This window comes from Carica papaya, chromosome 8 (genome assembly GCF_054855325.1).
Source record: "Carica papaya isolate Zhongbai chromosome 8, ASM5485532v1, whole genome shotgun sequence".
Taxonomy (NCBI): Eukaryota; Viridiplantae; Streptophyta; class Magnoliopsida; order Brassicales; family Caricaceae; genus Carica; species Carica papaya.
The window spans coordinates 1,583,917-1,606,507 of record NC_142316.1 but is presented as its reverse complement, the minus strand read 5'-3'; the positions used below and the strand labels follow the sequence as shown (position 1 = coordinate 1,606,507).

Below are 22,591 nucleotides of genomic sequence, written 5' to 3'. Positions count from 1 at the left end.
ATAAGTTTCTTTAGTTATGGTAATTATAACGAACAAAAATATTTTATTTAGATTTGTTATTAGTTAAAAAAGAAAAACATTATGCAATGACTAAAACTCTCTAGTTTGAATAGTTACAATGAGGTACTGTTTTAGTTGGTGAATTGGAGAATTCATAAATGCAAAATCATATGTCTGATGTGCTTCCATTCGTTGGAAATCAGTACATGAAGCCATCCAACTTTCTGACTCAAGTGTAAACTGTATGATGAAATCACCTTCAAGTACTACCAGAACATGCCAGATCAATTTGGAAAAAGATGTCAATATATGAGCAGAATATTGTAGGCAAGTTTTGCATATAAACAAATGCATAAGATAATTTGTTAACTAGCTTATAGACTAATTGCAGAGTGTAATAAATTTTTTTGTAATCCATAATATAAGTTTCTTATTGTCATAATGCTATGTATGGACAGGTAATTTGGATGATAGATTTTGCAGTGCTTGTTCTCTATAGATTATGCTGTAATGGATTTGTCTAGCACATACAAGTATACAACATTCATACCATAGAAATGGATACTACAAAATTGTTCATGAACAGGTAGTTCATACGATTCAAGTTCTCCAGTAGTATAGCAGGCTTCCGCCAAGTTGGCTATCTTCTTTCTCCACCGGAAAGTGAGCATTCAAATCATTATTCAGCTTTTATATCCATCAACGGCAAACAAGTTCTTCGATAGTTAATCACCCCAAACCAACTGGAAAATCTTCTTACTAGCAGTTGAACTCACCAAACCGTTGCTCTGTTTCCATAGCATTTCGTCTTGCGCAGAAACGTCGCCCTCCTTTTCAATACAAAAGAGAGATTTATAAAACTATCAGAGTAAACGCTGGTACAAAGTAGTTGCCAAGGCTCAAGCACCAAAAACATAAATAGACTAACATGCACGACTAAAAAGTACATTCTCCTTGGACCTTTTCGAAGAGTGAGCATTCTGAAACTAGCAGGAGGATTCATAATTGACGCCAAAACCTGCGCTTGAAAGTTTCGTCATGCACATACATGCAATATGCCCGCACGCAAGGAAAATATCCACTTTGCCATTCCCAAATACTAGAACTTAGGATATGGTAATAATTGGGTCCAAAGACTGGTTTTTTGTCAGAATTTTATCCCTAAATTTATAAGACTACTTCAATATATCAATTTTGTTTATAAAATTTTTTTTATAGAAGCAGTGGAAACTCTTTTCGTCTTCTTTAGTTAACACAAAAATGAGTTAAAATGTATTTATTAAACAAAAATTACAATAAAACAAAATGGGTCTTGCAGACATTCTCTTCTTTCCAACCTTCTGGTATTATAATCTGCATGACTTTGAAAAGAAGTTATTGATGTTCCTTATTTCTTTATTAAAGTTAATTTCCTAGTCTTATAACTTTCAAACTCCATAAAAAATACAAAACAAAATAGAGGCAAAATATAAACAACTTCTTGTCACAAGATTCGGATTAGAAAACAAAAATCATCTGTTCAAGATGCAAATTATAACAAAAGAAAATTTTGGGATCCAATGGACCTCATTTGATCCCTAATATTTACGGCATTTTAAGAAGATTGACTGTCATAAGGCCTTCTACAACTAGAACCTCAACAATAATTTTTAATATCTAGATTGAAAGGGCATGAGCTTACGCAAGGTGCAAAAATAACACAAGCATTGAGTTATATTAAGCAAGGGGATGATTGAAAAACGAAAATGTTTTTTCAGTATCTGGAACTCTATTAGGCCTATCTTTTTAAAATCAGAACTTTCACACATTTTGCACAATTAACATGATACTCGATGCATGATAAAGAACAGATTGTACATTTAAATGTTTTAATAGCGCTACATGACCCGAAGCAAGATCACATTTTGAGCATGTTCCAACTTAGCATTGCAAAGGGAAATAGGTTTTTTTAAAACGATTTGTCTCTAATTTCCATTGTTTAAGCATTAACAAAGTTCATAGTCCAGAAAAGAAGCAAGCACTTACAAGAAGAGAGTAAGCACAGGCAAGAGATGATAGTGTTGGGTACATATTCAAAACAGCTATGGCAATATCCTCCGTTACTTGCGGAACCTGCATAATAAATAAGTTCTGAAATATATTAAAAAGAACAATTATCTTCTTGGGGATATAAACAGTAGCATCCAGAGCATACAGGAAATACTCTACTTCCAGGGGCAAATAGATTTAGCTAATGCATGCCTGCCAACTATTAAAAAGGACCACGAAGAGACAAATTGCAATTCACTAAAATGTTTTAAAAGCACAATGATTTAACTAGTAACCTCTATACTTCTCCAAAACAGTAGTGACCTTTATTATATAGACAGATTAAAATGATAACATTTCATGATTAGCAAGGAATCTTCTCTTAAGGAACATAGTTAATACCTGCATAAGCTGAACAGCAAAAACATCACTCACTGTCACTTTATCCAGATCATGGCACCGTCTGATGAATTCATCAAAGAGGGGAGAGACCCCTATGCTCTTTGGTTGGTCCTCAAGTAGGTGGGATCTGTAGTATTGAGTTATTGCCTGAGTAAGAAAGCCATACTTCCTTAAGGTATCACCCAAACCACTAGTTCTCTGCACATCAAATCCCTCCAAAATCTCCGTTGTAAGGCAACTGCACATGATTTTATACACAACAGGCTGTTAGGTCCTAGATTGGATCTTGTACGGGTTTGCTGGGGAAGAGGGTAAGGGCTCACTAACAAAGAACCCTTAAATTTCTAAACAACAAGGGCAATTTAAGAGAGAACTCTTAGATCTTTGAAGTCTCAAAATTAGTATTTCTCCGACCCTTTGTTTCTCCATTTAACACCTTACAAAGGACATGAAAGATTAAGCTATTACTAAATATCAAAATCAAATTTCAGCTGTCAGAGTGAATGCCAACAACTAAATAAATTATGCAATTGCATCCCACTAGCTATGGTTAGAATTCTCTTCAAGAGAAGGAAACTTTAAACTAGATCTTGGCATAATTACAATTTTTTTAATTTAAGCATAATTACAAAACATAGGACAATTGGAAGGACAAGAAATGTCATCCTTATCATCAAAATAACAGCAATTAAAATGTCCATATAAAAATTACCACAGCAAAACATCTAACTAGTTTATGCAATCAAAGTATCATCTAATGAAAAAATGTATATGACTATAGAAGTTATAGAAAAACGCTTACGCTGTTTTAATGCTTTCAGCAGCATCAGAAGAATTTGGGTCGCCTTCAACAATATATATCAGCTTCTTAAGTCCAGATCTCTTACAGAATGCAATTTTGGAGAAACATGAAATCAAAGAAAAGAAGTCAAAGCAAGTTATTAAATTAGAAATATTGTAACATTCAATTTTACTATTATGTATACATTATGTATAAAGAGAAAGAAGAGTTAAAAGGTTAACAATAATTTTTCACTCAGAGTAAAGCTGCTACTGCTGCATTTTGAACAATAAACCTCAGAATGAGACCAATAAGTAAACACCACTGAACTAAATATCATGTGTGATTTAGAAAGTTAACAGTTAGCTAATTAGGGGTTTGCATCTGCCTAGAATCATGTCTCGTGCCTAAAAAAATGCAAAATCTTCAGAACGAAAAAAGATAACATGGAATCTGCTAACAGGGCTTTTAGGCAACTAATAATGTCTGACCCTCGGTTGAAATACTTAGGATAAAGTCTAAGTCAAAGGCTTCTTCCAGCTGTATTGTCTAACTAACCAAAAATAAACTAAAAAATAAAAGAACGTATTTACCTGTAATTTCTAAACATGAAAACTCAAATCCATGGTATTGCAAAAATTCTTCTTTTAAAAAAAGTCCAAAAATGACCATAAAATATTGAGTCATTTGAATAAGAATGAATACCAGCAATCTCAGTTTCTGATCCCTATAGCGGTTATCTCTGATTGATGAGCGCAAGTCATCAACTCTCTTCCTCTCAACAATAAAATCTAACACGTACTCTGAGTGAAGATATTTATGGCGAGCTATCCAGATTCCATCACCGACAGGTAGCCGCCTAACCTGTTGAGTGAATACGAAGAACTATCCATTTCAAAAGAATGTATGACAACTAAGGAATAAATCATTTATAAGTGCCGATCTAAGCACATACATTCTACAACATAGCCATGTAAGTATTGCTGTCTGGAACAAGAGCTCACCATTACTTTTATTTTGAATTCAGAGGAAATGTTTTCAACAATTCTCCTTGACCGTGACCTATAAGTTAGAAAAAGTATTAATATTCACACAGTTGTAGCACCAGACAAGAACCAGTAAGACAATGCAGTAATTATGAGACATAACGCAGATAGAATACCAAATGATCAGCAAAATGCAAACAAAAAACTTAAAAGAGAAGAAACTTTGGTTGTAGACAGTTAAATAACAGAAAGAAAATAAAAAGGAAAAAATGAAATTCATTAAAGAGCATCAAGGGGGTGCAACCCCAATAGAAAAGATAGACAACAGAAACATTAGTCTCTAACCTCGCTATCAGAGACAAAATGAACAAAAAACTTCCCAATCAAGTGAAGGAGACAACACTATACCATTAATAAGAGATGTTGGAAAGCAACAGCATATGATATATCACATAACAGTAACAGATGTAATCTGGAGATAATTCCAATTAGTTTTCTGGGATCTGATCACAGGCCTTCCAATTAGTTGGTGCAGCACCAACTACCATCCCCCCCCCCCTCCAAAAACAAAAAGAAAATTTATTAAACTTTGAAGTCTATAAACAATTTATTAAATGACTTGTATTTAAAAAAAACAATTTATTAAATGACTTTTATTTAAAAAAAAAAACAATTTATTAAATAACTAAATTAGTTGCAATATCCAGCAAAAAAATTGGCAAAAGACCAATAAGCATCAGCAATGAAAACCATGGGGAAATTCATATTTCTAGAAACAATTTACTGACTCATCTACAAGAGATAGAATATAGAATTCTCTTAATAAGCAAACAGAAATATTCCTTGTTTGATGCAGATTCCATGACTTAATAGACAAGCAAAAATACAAAAACTAATTTGAAAAAGAAAAGAAATACCCTCAATTTGCTTTGCCAATGTTTGAGCTCGGCAACTAACAAAGCTATAAGCAGAAGTTACTAACCCCTGAGTGGCAAATTGTTCCCGATCATCTAATATTAAGATGACCTCATACACATCCTCAAATCTCTCTCCAAAACTTAATGGTGGCATGCTTAAAATATTTATAGTTTTCTGGAGTGGGGCCGATTTCTCTGCTGGATGATCCTAAGGAAAAGTAGAAAATTAAGCAAAGTTATAATAAAGTCCGAAGCTCATTAAGAAAAAAAAATCAACAGCATATGTTATGGACTTCATAAACAAACAAATTTCAGTGATAACAGCACAAAATTAAGCTCGCCAAATCATCAATGCTTGACAAAAAACCTGCTTTGGCTGGCTAATGGAGCACACAACTGAGTGAGTAACAAGCCGCAAAACATCGTCTTAAAGATGTTGTGACTTTGGATTTGGATAACTCCGTCAGTTGTGTGCTCTGTTAGCCAGCCAAAGCAGAGTCCAGCTTTAGACTCCACTTATTTTTTGAAATAAATCCAGCTTTAGACTCCATTAATTCAGGCAACCTGCTTTCAGTGGCTAACAGAGGACACAACTGAGTGAGTTATTTCAGTACGTTATGGACTCCGTTAGCCAAGAAAAGAGCTACTTTAAAAATGTAGATAAGCAGACGTACAGAGGACAAGCATGGTCTTAAGTCAAACAAATTTGGATTGGCACTAGCAGAGCAGAAATTTGGAGCCTTTCCACCATTACAAGTCAAGCCTGATTGATTACTTTGACTGCCAGCAGGATCTACCTGACCTATGCATTTATAAAGTGATCTTAAGACATTTGTAAAGTAACCTTAAGAGAGAACATATCTTCTCAAAAGTCTATGCACGCATTTATATCGTAAAGTTATTACCGTGTCTAAATATCTGAGATTCTGAAGTTACTTGGCAATCCTTTGCCAAATTTTGAGACTCTGAGTGCAAATTATAAACTTCATTTTCTCGGAGACGACACATCACTGCCAGCCAAACTGATGATATATCCTCACTCTCAGAAGTTTCTGAAACTTCACTGTATGCAAGGAGAACTTGCTCCTTAGAGTATCCCATCCGTGTAAACTACAGAAAGTTTAAGATAGAAAATAGATTGAAATGAAAATCCAATACTTACAAGTAAATAGTGAAAGAAGATACGGACCTTTTTATCTATCACAAATTAATTCAGTTGAAAATAGAATAAAAGACCCCCAATCCTTAATCAATTTTATAAATTAATTCCATCACAAATCCCTGAAGAAAATTAATTCCGCAGAAGCAAATCCTTCTCAAAACTAATCCCACCTAAATCCCCTAAGCTAAGATTAGTAACTTTACAAAACATCACAAAAACAAAATGTAGTTGGGCCCAAACTATAATATAATCCCTACAAAGTATAAACATACTCTAGATTAACCATGAAAGTTTCTGTCACAAGAAACAACAGCCATATGGCAGTTTGAAAGGAGAAAATTATTCCCGAAAAGTTCAGCAGAAAGTTAAAGATTAGGGAAGTGGAATATGGATGGTTACAATATTTCACTGATAATCTAACAACAAACTTGTGAGCTTGCAAATGAGTGAAATGTAAAAACAAATTATAGTTTTTAAAGCTACTCAGTCAAATACCCTCTCAATAGAATCATGTGGAATATCAATGGATTTCTTCTGCCTCCTCGAGCCAACCAATTGCAAACCCACTCCCCTAGATGAATCAGAAGGGAAAAAATCCAGATCTGATAAGTTATGATTTTCCACTTCAGGATCCACTTCTTTGCTAGGAAAATTTCCTATGGGGTCAACCAAACCAGATCTCATGAGACATTCACGTGCCACTTCCTTGCCTTCCTCCGTCAGCATGTACCTGCAAAAGAACAGAAGCTCCTCTACAGCGTCAATTAGAATGGTTTGACATAGACAGTAACCCAACTTGACAAACTAAATAATTTTTTGGACCAACTTACTAAGAAGAAATCACATTAGCCATCAGTATCTAGTGATACTATGCCAAGAACCTCTTGAGGGCCAGTATCCATGTCATTAAGAAATCACTTAAACTGGCAAACAATACTCATTAGTCCTTTTTTATTAGAAAAGAAAATTCAAAGGCTGCGTTAAGGTGGTCTGGCCCATTTGTTATGACTGCTCAAGTGGGCACAGTTAATTATATGACATCTAGTTGGCCAGGTATGCTACCGTTGTAAGAAGAGAGCACAAAAGAACAACTGATCTGGAAGATCTATCCTTTTTTATTTCACATGGTCTTCTTTGATTCTCTGTTCAGTTACTTTTCGTATTTGCCTACTTGTTGAGCATTTCTTCCTGTTTTAATGTCCTCTTTTTCTCAGTGCGTAATTACATCTTTCTAGGAGAAATTCTCTTGCACGCATGTATTTAAATATTTTATGCTGGGAATGAAGGTTCAACAGTTTCTATCCAAAAAAATTATGTTGTAATATAATAATGAAACTTTCATTGTCACATGATTCCCAAACTTGGCTCTTGAAAATCTCCACTAGAAGGTGCCCTTATCACAAAGAAACTTCCATTGTCATTTGGAGAGAAGAGCTTTGTTAAATGAAGGCAAAGACTTAATCCTCAAATTGTGAAACCACATAGGTTGTTCACATGACACCAAGCAACCAAGGGAATTTTCTCTTCTCACTAAGTCACCCATAAAAACCGGCACTGAATATCTTCAATCTTTTTAGCAACCGTGGATGGCGAACAAAGACAATAACTGGGGAGGTTAGACAAGGAATGTTGGTAAGCACGAGCCTAATCCTTTTGACATATAGCTTCTCTCCCACAAAGCCAGCTTCTTCTCTATTTTCGTCAACATAAGGTCCTGTATAGAAACATCTTAAACTTTCTAGTTTTATTTCCAAAAAAACACATCTTAAGCATCTGAAACTAATCACAATTTAGGTTAAAAAACATAAATTAAATCATAATGAATTAAATAATAAAATAAATCCCTAAATAGCATGGCAGCTGCTACAAGCCAACAAATTGTCTAAAAACTCTACCAATATAAAATCTAAAAGAAAAGATTATATCCCGTTTGGAAAAAAGTAATAAAATATGTGTGAGAATAAGATGAAGATAAGACACAAGATATGGAAGGACATATGAACATACTTTGCAGGGCAACTTGATTTCAGCACTAATCCTTTAGTTATCAATTTTGTCATGCAGTTCCATCCAGTATACCAGTCTCTAGCGGAGATTCCAAATTGCACAGGTTTCCCTTTTCCTTTTTCTGACCTAACAGCACATTAAATTCAATTTCAAAATCATCAATCAGCAGCTAGGAGAATTTAAGACATGAGAAACAAATGCAAACATATTAAAGATCAACGTACGCAATTGAAGCCCGAGAAAGCCCACTTGCTTCAGCTGCATCAATAAGCTCTTGCTTACGCATAAATTCCTTTCCATTCAAAGTTTCCCTTAAAACATTTAAGTATATTTAGCTAAAGATTATACAAAATATTACAATTTGGTACATATATTAGATATATAACTTACCTGTACAAGGAAATCAATAATGCATATGCAACAGAGTTTTTTTGGGGTATGTATCGTTTGGTTCCTTTGGTTTTTTTACCTAAACATGAGAGATGAAAACTTGAAAGGGCGCTCAACAGATATTGCATACTGATCAATACATATAAAATTGCAATGCAACAAATAAGAAGTACCCTTTTTGGTTATATCTTCTGATTCAGAACTTCCAGAACCAGTATCAAAATGCCCTCGCATCAGCTTTAAAATCCACTTCCCGACACCCCTGTATATCCAATTTGAACTAAATTACCCCAAGGAAAATAGCAGAACTGAAGGAAAGAAAAACTCCCGGTGCAAAGAAAACTAAGGAACTCTGAGATCAATACACAGTAAACGACTCATCCAAACAAGAATATGCATGGTCACCATGCTCTTTTTCTCTTTCCCATGTTTTCTTACCTCAAAGGCAAGGATTATTCACAACTACACTTATCAGATTATCAGCTATGAGCCAACTACATCTGACTTTGGACCCGTACATTTCTTGGCTTTACCCAAAACAATTTTGGGCACATAAAAATATGTACTTTATTTTCCAATAAAACACATTGTTGAAGAGCTTAATTACAAAAGAAAAAAACTCACCATTTCCAGCAAAGGTTTTAGTTGGGCTTAATTACAAAAAGGAAAAAAAAAAAACAAAAACAAATACCCATTACACACACCAACAATAATGTGCTGAACCGAGTAGCCAAAACGAGTGAACAAACAAATGCATAAGCAAAGACGTAAACTTTCATGTGATAATGACCCAAAGAAAAGGCAAGACCTTTTTGTCTTCCCAGAAAATGAAAACTATCTAGCAAACAAACACAAAGACACACTCTCAACATGACACATAAACAAATTTCATGTATATACAACAGTACTTGATGTGCGAGAGGTCTTTCAGAGTTTTTATCGGATTAGGCTCATCGCAAACATTCTTATAAGCCTTAGCCAGTGTCTGTTCAATATTCTCTGATAACCCTTTTGGTTTCTCGGCCAATTCTTGCTTCTTCTGCAACATGTACTTTGCCAATTCTTCGTTTTCCGAACACAAGACGCGCCTATTTTCATCCATTGCTTAAAATTTCTCAATCTGGGTGTTACTAGACTTGCATTTCTCGATTCCTTCCGGGCTTTCTAGTGTAGAGAGAAAAATCTTGTCTAGGGTTTCGAGAGATCGAACGCAGGGAACTAGAACTCGCGCCAGGTTTTGCTGAATCACTCCAGTTTGAAAATGGTCATCTAAACCCTTCTCCTCAGTTTGCTTGTTCGCGAAGACGAATTTGCCCACGAACAGTTGGGGCTTTTTCGTAATTATACATGCCGGGTTTGGGTGGTCCAACTTAGCTCATGAGCCCGGTCCAACTGGGCCGGGTTTGGGTTTGATTTGAACGGTATACTTGGACTAGGTCGGTCAAACCTAGATTCATCATTTTTTAATTTCTTTAAACTTTATTAAATTTTAAAATATTTAAATATTGTTAATAAATTTGTAATAATTTAATATGATCTCTCTTATGTAGAAAAAAAAAATACTAGTCATCCAATAAAATCGTTATCTACCACAAGTTGGTGTCTCCGTTACGATACATGCTGATTATGATAATTTTTTCCTCTTTAAGAATGTGAGTAGCTTTGAAGTATTGATCTATGTCCTAAATAAAATTTTAGTTCTTTGATACTTTTGTTGCTGTTGAGGGACTTAAGATCAGAGATTTTTATTTTATGAGATATTTTACTCTTACGAAAAAAAAATTGGACAACTCTTTTAAACAGAGTCCCGTCCTCTAATAGGGTATGATTCTTACTTCTCACGATATCAGCAAGTTAAGAACATAATAGAGAAGTTTTTCTAACTTCTCTTAGTTGGAGGCTTTATTCTCCACCACTTTCTTCTATAAGGGTTCTCCTATTTTATAGAAGAAGTCAAGTTTTTCTATTATAAAAATGAGTCTCCTTAAGGGATACACCCACCATCAATTCTACCTTACTAGTTTTTTCCTGCATTACTGTTATCTCAACAGAACCAAACATTGTTAATTACTAACCTAGTTTTATTATCAATTTTCATGGGATCGAGGTTCTGTAGTTTTAATGTTAACTCTTGTGATGATATTATCATTGTCTCAATGACAATCTCGACCTATTTCAATGTATGAGAGATATTATAGTATTAAGTATACAAATATAAATTAGAGTAGAACACATTTGATTTGCAAGAATTACAATGGCCTAGTTTCATTAGGTAATTCTCAGAAATCACTCGTAGAATGTCCTGACACTTTCTGTCAAAATACTGAAAATAAGCTTTAATTATAATGTTTGAAATAAAGCAAAATATCACCTATCTAGATAACTGTGCCATTGTTTGTTCTCTAACTAAGTTTATGCGTCATGCATTTAAAAAATTATATCCAACATGAGCCAAGAACCTTTTAAGCTCAAGTAACTACCAAAAACCACTTAATCTTATCTAGCTAAGCCATAGTTATGTCAGCATGCCAACATGTCCATGACACTTTATTATCTAATGTCACATCATAAATCTAAAGAGTTTCGTAGGCATCAACATCATCTAGTTCACAACTGATTTCTGCATACATGCCTTGGTCAACTATTATGCTTGTCGAGCTCCTCGCATGCTCATTATGTCCGATATGTATTCATATGCTCTGGTAACACTGTTCTTTGTACATGTTGTGCACAACATGTGCTCACTTGTGCTATTGGCCCTACTTCGTGCATAATGCATACTCATGTGTGTCCGCAACTTGCTACCTCGAGTGTTCACCATAATTAAAGAGACCTACTTATCTAGAATTAACACCCTTTTAGGATTAGTAAACTATCGAACATCATTTAATATGATTTAACCAAGTAAGAGCTATGTTAACATGTTAACATGTCCATGTTAGCCTATTATCTAACACCATATCACAAATCTAAAAAGTTCCATAAACATCTTTGTTGCTTGACGTCCAATTGATTCTTACTTGTGCCCTTTGGCTAATTGGTGAGCTCGCTCAGCTCTTCATGCATATACTGTGCTTGATATGTGTCTACGAGCATTGATAACACTACTTCCTGTGTACACTACACGCATGTGCTCGCGTGTGCTACTAACCCTATTCTACTCGCAACACATGCTCATGTGTGCCCACAACCTATTATACACCCCTCGAGTATTAGCCATAACTAGAGGGGTCTGTTTGTCTTGACATCTCACAGCGCAATCGTTGACATGTGCTCCATCGTAATGCTTACAAAGCGTAACATGTTGTCACACGCTCATCAATTATAATATCTCTTAATGCAAATGTTCATCACTTGCATGTCATATGCTCAACATTGCTCCTATCACATCACTATATGCATGCTCGTGCATACTAGTATCGTGTTGTTCAAACGCATATGCGTTTGAACAACACGATACTATATGCGTTGTACCTTACTTATTGACATCTATTTGTGGATGCATCACAATTGCTAAGGCTTGTACATACAACTAGTGTTATATGCTAGCGCTTTCAGCCAGTGTTGTATTCCTATACACACGACCTTATAGTGCACATCAAATAGATGTTTCAGATAACTCAATTCCACTTTCGTGTCGCTCTTAGTTGCATGTAATGCTGAAAACATCTTTCATGATTATCAAATATTATAGATTTGACACTTAACCAATAAGTATCAAATAACTCAGTAAATTGCAAGTACTCTACTGACAACATTTGACATTAAGTGATAACTATAGAATCTCTTCACCATCATCATTTCAAGATGCTTACAACCAATACTTACAACTATGTTGTTGAATAAGGATTACATAAGATTAACAATTAGAGCTTGATTGGATGAATTGTATAATAGTTCATTAATATTGGATATGGTTCGGTACGTGCAAAATTTATTAATGTTCAAATTTAATTATATTTGGATGATCATCTATTAATATCTGATAGTATCAGCTGTTTTTATTTAAATTGACAGTATGATATGACTGTATATTTGAACAAATTATCTATTTTACTCATATTTTATTTTATATATTAATAAATATGTATAAATACAATAAAATTGATATAATTAAATAAATTATATACATATATATATATATAATTAAAAATATAAATACATAAATTTAATTGAATATATTTATATATATATATAAATATAAATACATATATAGATATATAAATTTATTATATATATATATAATTAAATATATAAATATATATAAATTCAATAAAATTAAACAAATAGAAGTTAGAGATGAAGATGGTCTGCGGTGTGCGGCTCAGCGTCAGGTTTAGAAGAAAAAGAAGAATAAATCCTAAATATGTTAAAGAAGAAAAATGATAAAATAAAAAGTAAATTAATAAATAAATTTTTTTTTTAAGGTATAATAAAAAAAAAAAAATCAAATTATCATAAAATTATCGTGGTTTGAAAAAATAATTAAAATTATAATTCAATCACAAAAAATTTATATTATATATTTTAAAATATAAATAAATATATTTTATTATTATTGAACTATCTTCCAAATAATGGGAATAAGTCATAATATTCTTGCAGCAAACAGATTAGATGGGTAGTGACGTGAATGAAAGAGAGCCTTTCTCAATCTCTCCTCTGATTTCTTTGTTTTCAGTCTTTCTTTAACAATTGAATTGAAATTAACATACATATAGTGTCTTAAACCTCTGTTAAGAGGGAAGGGTACGGAGGATCTGGTGCGAGAAAACAGGACAAGAGAGAGCTGAGGACAAAGGAGAGATCTTTGGGCATTTTGAGAGGAAATCGGATAGTTTTAGTGGGGCTTTCCGTTCGGGTCTTTGGGGAACGAAGAGTATGAATCAGAGAGAAGGAATTAGAGCTTGGAAAGTCTTCTTCGCGGGTAATTTTCTTGGTCAAAAAACGAGCAGAGTTAGCGGTTCTTTAGGATTCACAAAAGGGTATTGCTTAATCTCTTTTTCCATTTGCTTTGTGTTTATCTATATCTATGTCTATATATATATTAAACTGAACCTGAGTATCAATGGTGTTGTAATTTGACACAAATGATTGAATGAAATCATACTCTTCTGGATATTGGTTCCTCTATATTTGGTTTATATTTTCTGAGTTTGTTGTAGTTATGAATATATCTGTCATCCATGTTTTCCTTCAGTTAGTATAACTTCATCTCATTCTTCTTTATAGAGATTTCATACCCATTTTAGTTGTGTTCTTCTTCATAGTCTAGTTTAGCTCTGCGTTATTTCACTTTCTGCATCTGTCTTGTTGGATTTTGGTTCCCATGGCAGCTACGGGGATTTCTTAGAGTTATACAGGTTCTTTTGCTTGTAAGCTACTGCGTTGGTTAGAGAAGAGCTACTTGAATCTTTCTTGGTAAACATCTTAAGGAAATCTTCATGTCTAGTTGAAGTTGTGTTTGCAATCCTCTCCCCTTTATATCCCTTCATGTTTAGCTCTATTGTTTTTGAATGCTTATTCAGTGTTTCTTTCTTTTTACTTTATCTGAGACTGTTTGATGCTGCTCTAGTAAATTTTTATATTTGTTTCCTGTCTTGACTCTACTGCCATTGTACTATGTTTTTATTTATGTTGTTCGGCAGTTTGAAGTAAAAGGGCTAAATTTGTTCAGCAGATTAAATAGGATATATTTATCCCATTAGAAATGAGCGAAACAGCTGTTTGATTGCTGGCTATGAATGTTTATCCTTTTAAGATTTGGTCGTGAGTTTTAGTATGAAACATATCTATTCTTATGCTTGATTCTATACCTACTTTTGTTTTAAGGAACGGTGTTATTAGGCTGCTTTTATGTTAAAAATCTGGCATATATAAGCTGTTTGCTCGTTGTCTATGAATGTTTTATGCTTTTAGAATTTGGTAACAAGATTTATTGCGATTGTATTTACTTTTATGCTTGATTTGGTACCTACTTTTGTTTTGAGGAACAGTGTCATTTAAGCTGCTTTTATGTTTACAATAGGTCATTGTGTTGAAAGCCTGTCAAATGCAGGCACAAAATGAGGTTTTTGAACTAAAGCTCCTACTTTGGTTGATTTTAGGTTGTTTTTTCCATTTTTGTTAATTCTTGGTTATGTTATTAGTTCTGTTCAATTTTAAACAGAATAATTTTAGATGAAACTGACATTGGTGTTGTCGTGGACCAACTTATTGGGATGTAAATGGGTGGTACCCTCTTGGTACCAATGAATTTACAATACTTTTATTTAAAAAAAAATCAAAACTTTAGCTGAAACTAATTGGTCTATATCACATGAAGAATGTCTCGCACTTCATTCAGGACTATCCTTTGAACATAATTTTTTCTAAAATTGTCTACAGTTTGCTTCAGTGCCTGATTCAACTCTTAATAAGATCATTGGTGAGTTCCTCATAGGGTTTGACACAGATTGTGCTTCTTAAAATCTGTTCACCGTCGTGTCCTACAGTTAATATACCTCTGTATACTCATTGAGTTTGTGGTTGGTGGATTGGTTCTATATTGAATTGACTTAAGAAATTTGCTTGGGTTAGCAATGAGTTTATTTAATGTGAGTATAATAGGTAATTGCTTCCTTTGATGAATATGGGTATAGGAGATAATTCTATTCTCGTTCCTGTTTCGTGAATTGTTGTGTGACATATGGGTTTCACTTGTTTATAATGGTTTCCATTTTCCATTTTCTCTCTTTATGTATTGATTGATAAAAGAAATGATAATAATATAGATGATGTGATGATTCGTTTTCTTCTGGGTCAGATGACCTTTCAAGGTACCAAAAGCTTAAAATATTTATTATGATTTTGATAGAGGAAGAACTTATAACCTGGACAAATTTATAAGTTTTTGCACTCTCTCATAAGCTGGTGGGTTGGAGACCTCATTTTTCAGGAGTACTACCTTGAATAAGGATTGACGAGACAAGAGTTAAACTTGATTTCATTTCAAGTGTTAAAGCATTGTTTATTGTCTTTTTCATTACTTAGTAAATTAAAACGAAAACATATAGTACGTATTTGAGTAAACAGATAAACCACTTATTTGGTAAATAAGCTTATATAACTTACAAGCTGGTGAAGAATATGGGCACTCATTTTTTTAAGTGAAGCAAAAATCAGAGTTTGATCCTTGTTGAACAAACTGTATTACTGCTTGCTTTCAATATTGAGTGGTTAGGATTTCCTGATTATACTCTTTTTGATTTATACCAGATAATTGATGATTTTAAAGTCACTCAGACTCTTCAAATTTGAGAACCAACCTGTTTGAGCCACAACTCAACAGTGTTATTGGTAAGCCCATGTATGCCGAAAGAAGATGGACCTAAAAGCGTTCTGATGGCTACGACCAATAGATGAGAAGTTGCCAAGTCATTTAAAACAGGCAACGGGAAGTGCATTTGCCAATTGACATTTATATCATAACTGAGCAGCTTCAAAACCTAAGGCTAGCAGAATCACGCTATCTTGATTCTTCTTTTTATGAAAATGGAGTCGTTGTTATCGTCTTCTCAAAAATATTCTCACCATGAGGATGATGATAAGTTCTTGTCAAGAGTATTTTCACTATCAATCAAGAGGCAGTCTTGTCCAATATGCTTAGAAATTATCCACAAACATAGAGCTGCAGTGATCGCAGTGTGCAAACATGCTTACTGCTTAGATTGCATTTGCAAATGGAGCAATCTGAAGAGGAATTGCCCCCTCTGCAATAAGCACTTTGATTCTTGGTTCTATTATTCAAATAGTTCATCAAAGAGGTTTCTCAAGGAGCAATTACCACCTCTATGCAAGGGCAAAATGGATGTCAGTTTAGAATCTAGGCCCATCGTCCATGATACTCGAAGGTGAGACTCTTGATTTGTATGCAACCTTTGCGAGAGTGTTAACTTTTTTCTTCTTTTGATTGGATTTCAGTTTTCATTTTCTTTTGTGTCTATTTGATAGAGTCATTCAAAGAACAAGAGAAGAATTGCATAGTGGTGGATGGAGATCAAGGCCTTTGCCTTGGCGCCGGTCCTTTGGCCGGCCAGGGTCAGTGCCACCTCATGTTATTGATGAAAGAAAGCTTCAATGGCGTGCCAGGTACTTTCTGCATGGATTATTTTTCTTTTAGTCAGCAATCTTTAGATTTATTTCCTGGTATGAATTTTTTCTTCTCAATAATTAATTATTACTCTTGTACAGCGTGTATAGGAAAGGCTTACAAGCTGTCCCTTTATCTTCCAGGAATTGCCTTGACCAAGTACGTTTATCTAATTTATGTTCCCACCTTCTTGTAGTTAACTTGAAATTTTATAATCCTTTTAAAGATTATTCTTCTTACTTTTCAAATTCTCACTTCTGAACATCGTAGAATACTTCGTGGAACGATTCTGAGAGAGAAAGAATGTTACGGAGAATAGAACCGTGGATTCGGAGAGAACTCCAGGCGATCCTCGGGGACCCAGATCCGACAATTATTGTTCATGTTGCGTCTTCGGTTCTCATTACAATCCTTGAAAGAAAGGGTATCGTCAACTCAGATCAGACAAGTGTTGAAGATGACTTGTTTGGGTCTTTACGACAATTTTTGCACAATCAAACCAACATGTTTTTGCACGAGCTAAGGTATTTACAGATTCTAATAATGCTATTCATGGAGTCATCAAATCATTCTGGCATTTTGCCTGTTTCTATCAAGGTCTAAATTTTATTGTCTTTTAGTTTCATTTACCTATTTCGCCTTGGTATCCGAGAAAATTTCATAGTAATTTTCTGCTTGTCATGAACTCATGACTATAATCAAACTGAAACTGAAAAAACACAAAAATTTCAGATGTTTTGCAGAAAGTTCACTTACCATGGAAGCTTACGACTCAGTGGTTGATTATAAACAACTCTTGTCTCATTGGGAGCTCGACTCGTCGGGAGCTCAATAAACCAGTTCTTTCGAAATTGGTATACGTAAGCTGTCTGATCGAGAGATGTAATTATAAATTGACTAGATTGTAATAAATGTTAAATTTTAGATATTAATACATTAATTTATTTTTTAATATATTATGTTTTTTTAATAATTTACATTAGTAATTATTAGTAATATTTTTATTTTAATTTTTTAACGTTTTTTATATATTATATAATTAATTATTTGGCATTTTATCAGTATTCAGTCCAGAAATTTCTTCAGAAAAATCTTCCATCATTCACTAATAAACAAATAAAAGGAAAATAAAAATATCTAAACAGCAACTTCCTTACCACCGTCCGATCGTCAAACATTAATATCAACCGTCGGATTTCATCTTAGCCTCATCGACACTGTTAACCGACAAATGTCTGTTCCTTTAACTGGCTTACCGGCTACTAACCCGTTATATAATAGAAGCTTCGGGCGCTCCCCTCCGCCAAACAAAACCCGTCCATAGCAAAACCTCAGGTTCGGATCCGAAGCAAAAGGACGTTCGGACTACCTTATCTATTATCCCTTCCTCACTTTGACTGAACTCGACTCACTGTTGACCAACCGGAGAATCAACGCAAACGGTAAAGCTCGATCTTTTCCTCGGATCGTGTTAATTTCTGATTTAGTTCCTTAAATTTATATAATCTGCTTTTCATTTCGTTTGTTCTGAACTTTAATGATGGTCATTTTTGATTAAATAAGTTACTCTCGTGGTAGCATGAACATGTGAGAAGCACGCATTTATTTAGGTATTTTGAGTAGTAATCTTGTGATTTCTGGTTCGTTGAAGGTAAAAATCGACATTATCTAATTAATTTGTTTGTTAAGATCATTTTCGCGGCGGATTGCAGATTGTTGAGTTATAGTAAAATTCGAGGAATTAGGTATAGTTAATGTAAAGAAATGGCAATGGTGGAGGGAAGAGTGTGCAGGTTGAATCCCAATGCGCCGATGTTTATACCGGCGGCATACCGGGAGGTGGAGGATTTCTCGCCCCAATGGTGGGAGCTGGTGAAAACGTGCAGATGGTTCCAGGATTATTGGGCGAGTCAACACCAGGATGATTGTTTTGAGGGGGAGGGTGATGATGTTGAAACGCAGTTTGAGGAGCTGGTGATGTGGTTTGAAGCTGAGGATGCAACTGGATCTGTGAATGTTGATGCCGTCAAACAAGGGGGGCTGCTTGATGGTAAAGTAGAGAACCATGATTTATCACAGTGAAAACTTTGTCAACATTCGTAGTGGTGATGTTTGTGCTTTTGTATGATTTCTTTGAATGATTGATTGTTGTTGATTCTGGTATATATGATATTTAAGTGTGTGGTATATATATATATATATTTTAAAAAAGTATTAGTAGTTTTCAAACTCTTTCATTTTCTAACAATATTTATGTATGCATATAAACATATTGGAGTATGTATCAAATAAATGATCATTTTCTTTCTTTACTGTTTGAAAATCGAGCTTAGCGAACTTGGTAACAGAAGTGAGTAAAAGCTTGTGCGAATATACTCAATTTCACTTTAGATAATGCTAATCATATAGAGTTTATCCTTATTATTCTGATATGCATATTAAAAATGTTAATCTTTAGTTCTAACTAATAATCTATCGGGTCGAATGCATTATGCTTGATTTGTTAAGCAATTGCATTTCAAATTCGGTAATGTATTGCACGAATGATTATCAGAACTGGTCTGTTCTGAAATTCTTGACTGGTGTGTTTTAAAGAATGTGAACTCATCTGGAGCTGGAAGGATTTTCGGAACTGTTGCGAACATTGTTAACTGTTTTGTTATGAAATTCTTGACTGGTGTCTTTTAAAGAATGTGAACTCATCCGGAGCTGCAAGGATTGTGAGAATTGCTCTGAAAATTCTTCACTGGCTTGTTATGAAATTCTTGACTGGTGTGCTTTAAAGAATGTAAACCCATCTGGAGCTGGAAGGGTCTCACATGCCATTATGGAAGCCATTGGCTCTTGTAGGATACAAAGAAATTAGCAATATGGAATACACGGAATTCTTAGCTAATCTGGAAATCATTTCAATAGTCTGTTTGATGTTGAGGGCAGTTCTCATAACTGATGCTAAAGCTCTGTTGAACCTCAAAACACCTAAATTTCCCAATGGAAGGAATCCTAATTGGTCTCTGAAGTACCCCAACAAGATAACCAAAGTGACTCATTAGATTCATAAGCCTCGTTGAAGGCGACCACCGGAGCATCTCCGGTCAAGTTTGGTGCAACATCAAACGTTAATCTTTCTCTAAGTTGGCATCTGTACATAGAATGTAGCAGTCTTTGATCTTGTGTTCTTCTTGTGTTTGTCTCTCGTGTGTAAATTCGGAAGAAGTTCATATTGGTCTTCCAAGTTTATCTCTACTAATTATCCTTAGTTCTTAAAGGCCTGAATGCTGAATCCTATCTGTGAAACTACATGTCTTGTTGGGAACTTATAATTTTTGTAATCATGTTATAAATTTAAATCAGAATCTTTCTGCTGAAACAAGCAAGATTCTTTCTCAAGATTATGACTTATTTGGTAGAAGGTAAAGGGTTCATTATTATATCTCTTGTCATGATAATTATATGATTTTTTTAAAAAATTATTTGAGCTCCAATATGAATATAGTAAAATTTTATTTTATAATCACAATACAAATATAGGTAATTGATTTATATTATTAAAACTAAAATAGTAGAGAAGCACCATGATTTGGTCTCCTCTCTCTCTCTCTCTATATATATATATATATGTCTCTCTCTCTCTCTCTATATGTCTCTCTCTCTCTCTATATGTCTCTCTCTCTCTCACGAGACCAAGACTCCTAACAGCTAAGACTCCACACATAAATAAATGACAAATGTAAAGAGAAAAAGCTCCATTGGTCCCCCATTTGTTTCTTTTTTCACGAGCCAGCTACATTTTTTTCAAAGTAGCCGTTACTCCTCTCACTACCCATTTAAATATACCCACCGATAATATAATATGTATATATTTTTATATATAAACTAACAAACAATTTTCTTTCTTTATTCCTCTTCTCCTTAAACAACGCTCCTCTCTCTCTCTCTTTCTGGTAACATCTATAAGTTTCCCTACAAAAGAATCCAAGAACATGGTCTTGACAATGTCTGCTTCTCTGCCAGAACCAACTCTCTCCACCCCATTGTTGTCCTCTCCAGAAACAAGTTCAAGAACCAGTAGTAGCCGCAGTGAAGAAGACCGATACAAACCCATCACTCCATTTGAGTTACTAGATATCAAGTCCCAATTTTCTTCCCTAACCTTATCTGGGTTCCACTCGTACCGATCCCTCGCAGTCCTTTCCGGCCACATCGGCTCAGTTTCCTGCTTGGCATTATGTGGGGAATTCATACTGAGTGCATCACAAGGCAAAGACATCATAGTCTGGCAACAGCCAGATTTGAGAATGTTCACAAAGTTTGGTCAAGGAGATGGATCTGTAAAAGCCCTTGTAACTGCTGGTAATAAGGTCTTCACTGCACATCAAGATAGTAGAATTAGGGTATGGAAAGTTTCACGAAAGTCAGAGAATGTGTTTAGGCTTGTTGATACACTTCCTACTACTAAGGATTATTTAGGGAAGTTTATGAAACAGAGGAATTATGTTCAAACAAGGCGGAATCACAAGAGATTATGGATTGAACACGCGGATAGTATTTCGTGTTTAACAGTTTACAAAGGACTGATTTACTCTGGTTCTTGGGATAAGACTCTTAAGGTGTGGAGAATATCAGATTTGAAGTGCTTGGAATCGATTAAAGCTCATGACGACGCAGTCAATGGATTGGTAGCTTGTAAGGGGATAATTTACTCAGCATCTGCAGATGGAAAGATCAAAGCTTGGGGAAAACAAGGGAATAAATCAAGCTCATCGAGCTCATCAAGCTCACATTCATTGAAAGGTATCTTGGAAGGACACAAAGATATTTCATTGAATTCTGTGGTTGTTTCAGAAGATGGGAAATGGGTCTATGGAGGAGGATCAGATGGGTTTGTGATGGGTTGGGAGGAAGTCATGAATGGTGAATATTTGAGTTGGAAATTGGTTTGTGAGATCAAATCACACCAGATGGCTGTTCTTTGTATGTGTTTGGTTGGAGAGAATTTGTGCAGTGGATCAGCTGATAAGACAATTGGGATATGGAAGAGAGATTTTGAAGGTAAGATTTTCAAAATTGGAGTTATAAATGGACATGAAGCTCCTGTCAAGTGTTTACAGGCATCGAATGATAATGTTGGTGGTGGGTTCTTGCTGTATAGTGGAGGTCTTGATAAAAGTCTGAGAGTCTGGTGGGTTTCCAAACACAGAAATTCTGCACAAGAAAATAAAGAAGAAAACTCAATTGTCTTGGCTTAAAAGGATTATTCTTCATGGTTTTGATACAGGAGGGTGAAGCACTGATTCCTTTTTAATGTGTTTGCAGTGCTTTTGTGGTCATTTTTTTTTTTTTGAGTTTTGATTCAGGTTTTTGAGGATGAGAGGAACAATTGTAGTTTGGAAATACTGGTTTGGGTTTTGGGTTTGAGTTATATCAGTGTATTTATATATATACACACACACACACACATTTATGTAGTGATTGTATTCAAGATTTGATTGTGGGGAGGTGGGGAAATGGGAGAGAAATTTAGGGGAAAACAGGGGATATATATATATATATATATATATAATAAGGGCTGTGTGAGATTCTTTTTTTTTAGTTAATGTTTTGTTGTTATATTTTACTTTCCATTCTTTTTATCAATTGTAATTAGAGATTTCAGAGATTTAATCAGTGAAGATAAAATAATAATACTATCTTTGTCAATCTCATGTTTGCTTAAGCTTTCTGCTGTTTGATCTTACTTATTCTTGGAATAACATTTATATGTATATATGTATATATATGTATATA

At 34.4% G+C, this 22,591-nt stretch overlaps 3 protein-coding genes across 7 annotated transcripts; 2 read left to right on the top strand and 1 right to left on the bottom strand.

Moving 5' to 3' along the window:
• Positions 1–393: 393 nt before the first annotated feature.
• On the bottom strand, positions 394–9,957 carry MUS81 (Restriction endonuclease, type II-like superfamily protein). 4 transcript variants are annotated; one of them, XM_088210387.1, is made up of 16 exons: positions 9,582–9,957; positions 8,847–8,935; positions 8,674–8,752; positions 8,508–8,594; positions 8,284–8,409; positions 6,772–7,006; positions 6,020–6,224; positions 5,789–5,916; positions 5,180–5,322; positions 4,216–4,273; positions 3,917–4,075; positions 3,233–3,312; positions 2,431–2,668; positions 2,026–2,112; positions 929–1,018; positions 394–830 (listed from the first exon to the last, which is right to left on the bottom strand). In XM_088210387.1, exons 1-16 carry the CDS (start codon positions 9,773–9,775, stop codon positions 726–728), a joined length of 2,103 nt encoding a protein of 700 aa, XP_088066513.1. In that variant the 5' UTR covers positions 9,776–9,957; the 3' UTR covers positions 394–725. The 4 variants fall into 4 exon arrangements, with proteins under 4 accessions (XP_088066513.1, XP_088066514.1, XP_088066515.1 ...); XM_088210388.1 differs by having other exon boundaries at positions 961–1,018; XM_088210389.1 differs by lacking the exon at positions 929–1,018 and having other exon boundaries at positions 9,582–9,956.
• Positions 9,958–13,253: 3,296 nt separating this feature from the next.
• Positions 13,254–17,777, top strand: LOC110806810 (RING/U-box superfamily protein). Of its 2 annotated transcripts, none has more exons than XM_088209181.1 (6): positions 13,254–13,600; positions 15,931–16,565; positions 16,666–16,803; positions 16,906–16,963; positions 17,075–17,328; positions 17,537–17,777. In XM_088209181.1, exons 2-6 carry the CDS (start codon positions 16,201–16,203, stop codon positions 17,637–17,639), a joined length of 918 nt encoding a protein of 305 aa, XP_088065307.1. In that variant the 5' UTR covers positions 13,254–13,600; positions 15,931–16,200; the 3' UTR covers positions 17,640–17,777. The 2 variants fall into 2 exon arrangements, with proteins under 2 accessions (XP_088065307.1, XP_088065306.1); XM_088209180.1 differs by having other exon boundaries at positions 13,254–13,658.
• Positions 17,778–18,070: 293 nt separating this feature from the next.
• Positions 18,071–22,504, top strand: LOC110806799 (Transducin/WD40 repeat-like superfamily protein). The gene is made up of 2 exons (XM_022031740.2): positions 18,071–18,246; positions 19,400–22,504. The coding sequence occupies exon 2, from the start codon at positions 20,788–20,790 to the stop codon at positions 22,051–22,053; it is 1,266 nt and encodes a 421-aa protein (XP_021887432.1). The 5' UTR covers positions 18,071–18,246; positions 19,400–20,787; the 3' UTR covers positions 22,054–22,504.
• The last annotated feature ends 87 nt before the right edge of the window (positions 22,505–22,591 follow it).